The 10637-nt window shown below is 45.8% G+C and overlaps 1 protein-coding gene across 1 annotated transcript; it reads left to right on the top strand.

Annotated features, from left to right (window-relative positions):
• The first annotated feature begins 2745 nt into the window (after positions 1–2745).
• LOC125523085 (protein GLUTAMINE DUMPER 6) lies at positions 2746–3561 on the top strand. The gene has a single exon (XM_048688131.2). The coding sequence runs from the start codon at positions 2943–2945 to the stop codon at positions 3303–3305; it is 363 nt and encodes a 120-aa protein (XP_048544088.2). The 5' UTR covers positions 2746–2942; the 3' UTR covers positions 3306–3561.
• Positions 3562–10637: the final 7076 nt, after the last annotated feature.

Below are 10637 nucleotides of genomic sequence, written 5' to 3' on the forward strand. Positions count from 1 at the left end.
GTGTACGAGTTCGGTGATCGCCCCCAAGTGTTGACATTTGTACGGGTTCGATGACCGCTCTCAAGGGTCCCTTAGTGGAATCACAACATCTTGCATTGTGCGAGGGCGCGAGGAGATTACGATGGCCCTAGTGGCTTCTTGGGAAGCATTGTGCCTTCACACCGCTCTAGACAGAGATTATCATCCGCAAGGGTGTGAACTTCAGGATACATCATCGTCTCCGCGTGCCTCTGTTATCTCTTACCCGAGCCCTTTACTTATGCACTTTACTTTGTGATAGCCATAGTATGACATGATATATATCTTGATATAACTTAATTGTTTATCTTTCTTAGCATAAGTTGTTGGTGCACATAGGTGAGCCTAGTCGATTTAAGTTTTGTGCTTGTCAAATTAAACGCTAGTTGTATTCCACATTTGTTCAAGCCTAAACCGTGATTATTTTAAAGGCCTACTGACATCCACGATCTTTCTCCAACCAACCAAGTGATTAACATTTGATCAAGTTTATGACAGGTCTGGCCCGCACGTAAGGGAACAGGTGCATATATGAATCATGCCGAGGCCCTGGACCAGGTTTGTCGATGGTTGGCAAGGTTCATTGAATCAAGACTGTCGCCTGGAAGGGTGGTCTCATGGCTAAGAGTGGACGCCTAGTGCTCCTCTGGCCTAACGTTGCTCACCATCTACATGATGACGGAGCACAAACTACCGGTTTGGGTCCTGAAGCGTTTGGTGCAACTATGCCGCGCTTGGTTATGGAGTGGAGAGAACACATGTACAGGGGGGAAATGTTGGGTTGGTTGGAACATGGTTTCCTGCCCGAAACACCTCGGCGGCCTAGGAGTGCTGGACTTGGCCAAATTTGGAAGTGCCCTGCGACTTAGATGGCTTTGGATGGTCTGGCAAGACCCACCTCGGCCATGGAAGGGGTCGCCGCTGCCATGCGACGATGGCGAACGCATGTTGTTCGCCATGGCTACTGATATAACAATTGGTGATGGTGGTAAAGCCAACTTCTGGCATGATCGTTGGTTGAGTGGACAAAGCCCAAAGGTTATTGCCCCAACATTGTTCAAAATCTCCGTACGGAAAAACCGAACCATAAAAGATGCGATGCGGAATGAAACTTGGCTATTGGATCTTGCAAAGGGACTCTCAGAAGATATGGTTCCGGAGCTTACTGCTCTAGCGGCACTGCTGGACGATGTGGTGTTGCATGATGGGCAACCAGACACCATCACTTGGCGCTTCATGCAATCACACAAGTACTCTGCCCGTTCAACATACCTTCTGCAATTCGAAGGTGCCACACACATCCTGATCTGGGTAGCATGGGCACCAGGGAAATGCCGTTTCTTCTTATGGACGAGCATATTGGGAAGGATTCTCACTGCCGACGCCTTGTTACGACGGGGATGGGACAACTATTATTTTTGCCCCCTGTGTGAGCGGAGTCTAGAAACCCCATCACACTTGCTCATTGAATGCCCTTGGTCGCGACATGTTTGAGAAAAGGTCGCAAACATATCAAATATGACTGCTCTGCTCCCTTCATCCTAGACTAACCGGAACAGCATCAGAGGCTGGTTGGCGAGCTGCCATGGCAATGCAACCACGGAGAAGAAAAAAGGAACACTATCCCTCATCCAGCTCATATCCAGGGAACTATTGGGGGCGGGGGGGGGGGGGGGGGGGGGGATAGGCGAATCTTCTAGAAGGAACTTCTAGAGAAGGAGATGTTTATCTCTAAAGTAAGAGACGAGATCCAACTTTGGAATATGGCTGGAGCGGGCATTCCATTTGGCCCTGGCTGAGCTCGATTAGATTACTCTGAGGTCTTTTTGTTTCCTTTCTCCTTTTCTCTTCTTCATTGCTTGAGCATATCTGGCGCGAACCCACCTTAGGTACTCCGTATAGCTCGTTCCGTTCTTTCCCCCACTGATCAATGAATTTGGTAGTCAAACTACAAACATTCCAAAAAAAAAAATCTCCGTTGTCCTATCTAGGGGTAGTGCTTGAAATGAATGAAAAAACACATTAATGCATGTCTTTGTTCATTTAATTAGTATTATTTTAAAATAGAACATCTTAAACTTGTACTACAAAGTTGGGTATCGTGCAACGCAATGCGCGGTCGTCACACCGCCGTTGGTATTTTCAAATGTGTCTAGGATCAACAAGGCGTGGATCATCCCGGTCTCCTGTGCCAAGTTCAGCGGCCGGGCAAGCATACATTTCTTCCGTTTTTGCGGCAGAGCATGCGTTTGATTTCCACATGCCCAGGTTCACTGAATCTCCTCCACCCGGAGTTCTACAATGAACTCCGCCAGTGCCAGCACAGTGTACAGTCACACCTCGGCGTTCCCGAACCTCGAGCATCCGCCTCTCGTCTCACCCCGTATCTTTGCAGAGACTTCCAGAACCTACTCACTGAGGTGAATTCAAATAATTCTTCTACTGGCACACACAATTCCATTTTTTGGATGTTCTTTAATCATGATGGCATCGGACGCAGCGATCTCGCCACCTATGCTGGGCGGGCCCCCACCTGTCTCGAACCCGAAAAACCAGCCCCCACCATCCAAGCGGCCAAAACCCAGCAGCTGCAGGCGCTCCTTCGTGTGCATGCAGCCGCAGACCGCCCAAACCAAACCCGCGGGCCACTGGAGGAGCACCTGGGGGAGGCACACGCAGAGCACAGCTGGCAAGCAAACCTCCGTCGCCGCGCCGCGCAGTCACTTTTCCGCGCTCTCGGCCTCCTTCGGCGGGCCGACTATAAATGCCGCCTCCCTCCCCCTCCTCCCGATCGCAGTCTCCCGCTCAGCCGTTACAGCCACCCACAGAGAAGAAGCGCGAAACCACCACTCTGCTTGCTGTACGCGCACGCAGAGAGGAAGAAAGTGGGAAGAGGGATCGATCCGCGTGCTCCATCGTTCGTCATGAGGCCGATCAGAGCGGGCGAGGCGATGGTGGCGGTCGGCCACGGCGCGCACCCGGCCTTCTGGAGGACGCCGACGCCGTACCTCCTCCTCGGCTTCGCGCTCATGATGGGGATCATCGCCGTGGCGCTGCTCGTGCTCGTCTGCACGGACAGCAAGCCGTCCGGGTCGTCGTCGCGGCGGGGGAGCGCCGGCGAGGACGCGTCGGCGCGCGGGATGGCGCCGCTCGACAGGGAGCCCAAGGTCGTCGTCATCATGGCCGGCGACGACTTGCCGTCCTTCCTCGCCAGCGCCAGGCCGTTCGCCTTCCCCGCCGTGACCGCCGCCGACGCGGGGGAGCCGCGCGGGGAGGACGCGTCGTAGGCGCGGCGCGGCGCGGCGCGCGCACCCGTGTACCCTCTGCCGGACGCGGGCCCAATTTTGGTCGTCGGATTTTCTCCTAGGATTTTCCCCGCGTGTTCTGTCTGTAGAATCTAATTAGCAGAGAAGATAGAGCTGTTGTTTGCGTTCTTGGTGAGGTGAGCGGCGCGCCGGCGGCGTGCGTTGAGATCTGTGAACGCAAATGGAATTTTGGCCTGCATATTCAATAAATGCATGACGCTCGCTTTGCTGCTCTCCAGTTCGATTTCCAATTGAAATTGCCACACTTTTCGTTTGGGTGGGTGATATTATAAATACTCGCCCGTCGTCGTCATTCTAGGAGACTGTCTCTCTTGAAAGTCTCGCAGTCGCAGGTCACAACGAGTCATCTATCTATAATGAGTAGTATATGTTTATCATTATCTTTACTTATATTTATATATATCTTCTGGCCGCTCATCATTATAATATGTTTTTTTTCGAAACATGCCGTCATGTATGTTTCTGTCTTACGTTTTTTTTTGAGGAATTGTTTCTGTCTTACGTTAAAATTCCTTAAAACGCTCTTCCGTTTCACAGGCTCTTACACTTGGGCCGTAACTGCCTATTGGGCCTGGGCGAGCCATTGTTTTGGATACACACGAGCAAAACCCGTCTGTGGACGCACTAGGTAGCAGTTGGCCCAAGAAACACACACCAGAACGAGGTCAAGAAGCAAAAGAAACTCTTACTGTACACTAAAGCTCGATATGACACTAGTAGAAAACAGGGCTATGGTTCAGGCCGGCTCAGCCCATTAGTCCCGGTTCAGTCTAGAACCGGGACATATGTGAGCATTGGTCCCGGTTCGTGCGGCTAAGGCATTAGTCCCGGTTTATTTAGACCTTTTGGTCCCGGTTGGTGGGATGAACCGGGACCAATGGGCCTCGCTCCTGGCCCACAACCATTGGTTCCGGTTCGTGCCACAAACCGGGACTAAAGATTAGACCTTTAGTCCCGGTTTGAGGCACGAACCGGGACTAATAGGGTTGAGACCTTTAGTCCCGGTTCGTGCCACGAACCGGTACTAAAGGTCCCATTTTCAAACTCTACCCCCCCGGATCGCCTTTTCAGTTTAAAAAAATAAAATAAAATGATGGAAATATCAAAAAAATAAAAGAAAATAAGTTTTTCATGTGATATGTGGTCTAGTTGTTGGGAAAATTTGCAAATATGAATTTTGATTTTATTTGCAAAATCTCTCTGGAATTTGTAAAATGGGCATAACTTTTGCATACGAACTCGGATTAAAAAGTTTTTTATATGAAAAATCATCTACTCGAAAAGTTACATCCGATGGAGACGGCCTATGGCCTGTTTGCAAATTTCTAGAATCCTCAAATTCCAAAAGGAAAAAAAGTTATGCTCAAATTTCAGTTTTTTTAAATTTTCAGTAAATCTGGTCAAACTATGGTCAAACTACTTATTCAAGAAGTATTAGTGTTACTAAATAATTATTCAAGAATATTAGTGTTATTAAATAATTATTTCACCTTTTTTGAATTTTGGTCAAATCTGGTCAAACTATGGTCAAACTGTGGTCAAACAATGGTCAAACTACTTATTCAAGAAATATTAGTGTTACTAAAAAATTATTGTTTTTTAGAACAATAGTTTTAAACTCAAACAGTGAAATATGTGACTTCATGCTCAAGCTAAATTCCTGAGGGTTAATAGGATTGACATCTTACTATTGTCAGGAAAACAACAAGTGCAGACTTGGAAACGAGGGAGAATAGAACCCGGAAGTTAAGCGTGCTCAGGCTGGAGTAGTGAGAGGATGGGTGACCGTTCGGGAAGTGAGATGATTTGGAATGATGAGGGGTGATTAGAGATTAAATTGAGCAGTGAGGGGTGATTAGAGATTAGAGGTTAAAATAATTCAGAAATTTGAAAATAAAAAAAATTCAAAAAAAATTCAAAAAAAAATCAGAAAATTTCCTTTAGTACCGGTTGGTGTTACCAACCGGGACTAAAGGTGGACCGGCCACGTGGAGGGCCTTTAGTCCCGGTTCTGGATTGAACCGGGACTAAAGGGTCAGGGCATTAGTACCGACACTTTAGTCCCGGTTCCAGAACCGGGACTAAAGGCCCTTACGAACCGGGACTAAAGGCCCTTTTTCTACCAGTGTGATGAAGGCGTATGATAGAGTTGAATGGACCTATCTAGAGGTTGTGATGTTAAAACTTGGGTTGGAGCAAGGTTGGGTTGAGAGAATTATGAGGTGTGTGTCCACCGTGACTTTTTTTGTGCTGGTTAACGGAGTAAAGATGGAGGAGTTCAAGCCAACTAGAGGGATACGACGAGGAGATCCCATATCTCCATACTTGTTCCTGTTAGCTGCCGAGGGTCTCTCTTGTCTGTTGAAGGCTAGGAGTGATGATGTTAACATAAAGGGTGTGGTTGTAGCCCCTACGGCGTCACCGGTAAATCAGTGGCGGTGGTAGGATAAGAAGTCTGTGATGTCATTTCAAATCTGTGACGTCAAATACATGTGTTTTCACCAATTTTATATAAAATATTACATGATTTCGACTTGTGTATAAAGGATTTGTCAAAAATCTGTGTAGTCAATTGACCATACTCCTCTCAACGTGGCTTCGCCACTACGGTAAATCATCTCCTTTTTGCGGACGATTGTTTGTTGATCTTCAAGGCAAACATAGAAGGGGCTGAAAAAATAGGAAACACTATAAATGAGTATTGTGCAGCATCAGGTCAGAGGGTTAATCTCACAAAGTCAAGCATTTTCTTTGGCAAAGGATGTCCTGACAATGTGAGAACTCAAATCAAGGAAGTACTTCAAGTCCCAAATGAATCTTTGGCAGAACGGTACTTGGGATTACCTTTAGATGTTGGGGAGTCAAAAAATGGAGCCTTCAAATATATTAAGGATAGGATTTGGGCGAAGGTACAAGGATGGGTGGAAAAGTGTATGGCTGCTGCGGGAAAAGAAGTTCTGATCAAGTCTGTGGCACAAGCAATACCGACTTTTTCTATGTCGTGTTTTCTGCTCCCAAGGGGTTTATGCCAACACATTGACATGATGCCCAGGAAGTTTTTTGGGGGAAGTATTAATGGGGAGAGAAAGGTAGTGTGGGTATCATGGGAATCCCTTACCATGCCAAAATATTTGGGTGGACTAGGCTTCCGGGATACAGAGATGTTCAACTTATGCATGCTAGCAAAACAATCATGGTGTTTGCTTAAGGCTCCGGACTCATTGGGTGCCAAGCTTTTGAAGGTTGTCTACTTCCCGAATCATGATTTCCTTGAGGCGGAATTGGGGTCTCACCCATCACAAGTCTAGAGGGCAATCTGTGCAGGAACAGAGATTTTAAACCAAGGAATAGTGAAGAGAATCGGGAATGGACAGACGACAAGCATTTGGAACCAGAACTGGATTCCTCGACATTATATGTTGCAAGCCCTACACCCAAGATCATAGAATCCGCCGGAGATGGTGAGCGAGCTAATTGTCCGGGGGAACGACGGTGGGATTGCCATAAGCTATGCGAGCACATGCAAGAACCAGATGTCCAGATCATCCTGAACATTCCTTTAAGTGCTATTAACTTTGCAGATGCTTGGGCTTGGCACTATGAAAGAACAGGGCAGTTCACGGTCAGATCGACATACAAGCTTCTAAGAGAAACAACAAGAAGAAGGGAGGATTGGCTGAAGGGAAGAGCGGAAAATTCAGATAAGATTGAGTTTAGGGGGCAGTGGAGCCGTTTGTGGAAGCTCAAATTACCAGGAAAGTTGAAAAACTTCGCTTGGAGACTGCCCAAAAACTCTATCCTGACTGAAGCTCTTCGTCACCATCGACATATGGTTGTTCATGATGTGTGCCCTATCTGTAATTTTGCAGTTGATTCATGGAGGCATGCTCTTGTTGAATGTACCATGACCAAGTGTGTGTGGTCTCTGGTTGACGAAGATTTAGTCGAGCACCTGATAGCTTGCAGGCATGATGACGCATGGCTGTGGTTAATAGAGCTCCAGTATTCAATGAAAAATGAAGAATTTGTCAATGTCCTTGTCACTTTATGGTCAATCTGGTGGGTGCGGAGGAAGGCTATTCATGAAGAAAGGTTTCAATCGCCACTAACGACTTTTTGTTTCATTACAAGCTATTTAGATGATCTTGCTGCAGCAGGAAAAAAGCAACAGGGGCGTCAGCATCGGAGTCAGGAAGGGCCCAAATGGATACCTCCCCCACCAGGGTATGTTAAAATTCATGTGGATGCCGCTATCGGACGACATGAGGATGGTGGTGCTTTTGCTGCAGTTTGTCGCGATGGAGAGGGAAATTTTATTGGTGCGTCAGCAGTCTCTGTCCAAAATCTGACGGAACCTGAAGTGTTGGAGGCGTTGGCTAGCAGCGAAGGACTAGCTTTAGCTCTTGATCTTGCATGTGTCAATGTGGTTTTGGCCACAAACTGCTCTGCCACGATGAAACACATCAGGGAGCCGTATTTCGGGCCCTCGGCGGACATCATCCATGAGCTTAAGAGGCGTATTACAGGTTTTGCATCAGTACAAGTGGTACACGAGAACAGAAACATGAATACTGAAGCTCATTCCCTGGCAAAGGCAGCGACTACTCTCGCTTGTAGCTGGCATGCATGTGTGGCTCTTAGAGAGACCAGATATAATTTGTATTCCTGAGAACATTTTGAGTGCTCAAAGTGTTTTCGATTCTCAAAAAATTCTACTCAACACATACAGCACCAGCGGCGCCGCTGCCACGCGCGGCCGGTCCTCCTCTTCGAGTTGCCACCAACCTGTTGCTCTTCCCCACCCTGTCCGCACCCAATCTTCTCTGGCGCCACCTGACACGTCCATTTTGCATCATGCTTTTATATTGATATTTATTGCACTATAGGCTGTTATTACACATTATATCACAATACTTATGTCTTTTCTCTCTTATTTTATAAGGTTTACATGAAGAGGGAGAATGTCGACAGCTGGAATTCTGGACTAGAAAAGGAGCAAATATTAGAGACCTATTCTGCACAACTCCAAAAGTCCTGAAACTTCACGGAGAATATTTTTGGAATATATAAAAAATATTGGGCGAAGAAAGCACCAGAGGGGGCCACCTGCCAGCCACAAGGGTGGAGGGCGCACCCCCCATCCTTGTGGGCCCCTTGGTAGGCCCCCGACACCCATCTTATTCTATATGGTGTGTTTTGACCTGGAAAAATCAGAAGGAAGCTTTTAGGACGAAGCGCTGCCGTCTCAAGGCGGAAATTGGGCAGAACCAATCTAGGGCTCCCGCGGAACTATTCTGCCGGGGAAACTTCCCTCCGGGAGGGAGAAATCATCGCGATTGTCATCACCAATGATCCTCACATCGAGAGGGGGTCAATCTCCATCAACATCTTCACCAGCACCATCTCCTCTCAAACCCTAGTTCATCTCTTGTATCCGATCTCTGTCTCAAAACCTTAGATTGGTACATGTGGGTTGCTAGTAGTGTTGATTACTCCTTGTAGTTGATGCTAGTTGGTTTATTCAGTGGAAGATCATATGTTCATATCCTTAATGATAATTAATACTCATCTGATTATGAACATGGATATTCTTTGTGAGTAGTTATGTTTGTTCCCGAGGACATGAGAGAAGTCTTAATATAAGTAATCATGTGAATTTGGTATTCGTTCGATATTTTGATGAGATGTATGTTGTCTTTCCTCTAGTGGTGTTATATGAACGTCGACTACATGACACTTCACCATTCTTTGGGCCAAGGGGAAGGCATTGAGGAGTAATAAGTAGATGATGGGTTGCTAGAGTGACAGAAGGTTAAACCCTAGTTTATGCGTTGCTTTGTAAGGGGCTGATTTGGATCCATATGTTTCATGCTATGGTTAGATTTATCTTAATTCTTCTTCCGTAGTTGCGGATGCTTGCGAAAGGGGTTAATCATAAGTGGGAGGCTTGTCCAAGAAAGGGCAGCACCCAAGCACTGGTCCACCCACATATCAAATTATCAAAGTAACGAATGTGAAACATATGAGCATGATGAAAACTAACTTGACAACAACTCCCATGTGTCCTCGGGTGCGCTTTGCTTTATATACGAGTTCGTCTAGGCTTCTCTTCTGCTACAAAAAGGATTGGGCACCTTGCTGGACCTTGTTTACTCTTGTTACTTGTTACTCGTAACGAATTATCTAATCTTACAACTATCTGTTACCGACAATTTCAGTTCTTGCAGAGAATACCTTGCTGAAAACGCTTGTCATTTCCTTTTGTTCCTCGTTGGGTTCAACACTCTTACTTATCGAAAGAACTATGATATATCCCCTATACTTTTGGGTCATCAAGACTCTTTTCTGGCACCGTTGCCGAGGAGTGAAGCGCCTTTGGTAAGTGGAATTTGGAAAGGAAACATTTATATAGTGTGCTGAAATTTACTATCACTTGTTACTATGAAAAATAATCCTTTGAGGGGCTTGGTCGGGGTATCTTCACCTCGACCGGAAGAGAAAAGAGTTGTTACTCAACCTACTGCACCTACTGAAAAATATTTATTATTAAATTCCTTTGGGTATGCAGGAGACGGAACATTACATCATGATATGTACCTAATCTATGTGGATGAAGTTTGTGGATTATTTAAGCTTGCAGGTATGCCCGAGGATGTTGTCAAGAAGAAGGTCTTCCCTTTATATTTGAAGTGAAAGGCATTGACATGGTATAGGCTATGTTATGATATTGGATCATGGAACTACAACCGATTGAAATTGGAATTTCATCAGAAGTTTTATCCTATGCATCTGCTTCATTGTGATCGAAATTATGTATATAATTTTTGGCCTCGTGAAGGAAAAAGTATCGCTCAAGCTTGGGGGAGGCTTAAGTAAATGTTATATTCATGCCCCAATCATGAGTTCTCAAGAGAAATTATTATTCAAAATTTTTATGCTTGGCTTTCTCATAATGATCGATCCATGCTCGATACTTCTTGTACCGGTTCTTTTATGAAGAAGGATATTGAATTCAAATGGGATTTATTGGAAATAATTAAATGCAACCTGAAGATTGGGAACTCGAAGAAGCTAAGGAGTCAGGTATAAACCTTAAGTTTGATTGTGTTAAGTCTTTTATGGATACTGATGCCTTTCGTGATTTCAGAACTAAATATGGAGTTGACTCTGAGATAGTAGCTTCTTTCTGTGAATCATTTTCTACTCATATTGATCTTCCTAAGGAGGGTGGTTTAAATATCATCCTCCCATTAAAGTTAAAGTAGTAGAACCTATTAAAGTTGAAGAAGAAAT

This window comes from Triticum urartu, chromosome 7A (assembly GCF_056163025.1).
Source record: "Triticum urartu cultivar PI428250 chromosome 7A, HENAU_Tu73, whole genome shotgun sequence".
In the NCBI taxonomy this organism is placed as follows: Eukaryota; Viridiplantae; Streptophyta; class Magnoliopsida; order Poales; family Poaceae; genus Triticum; species Triticum urartu.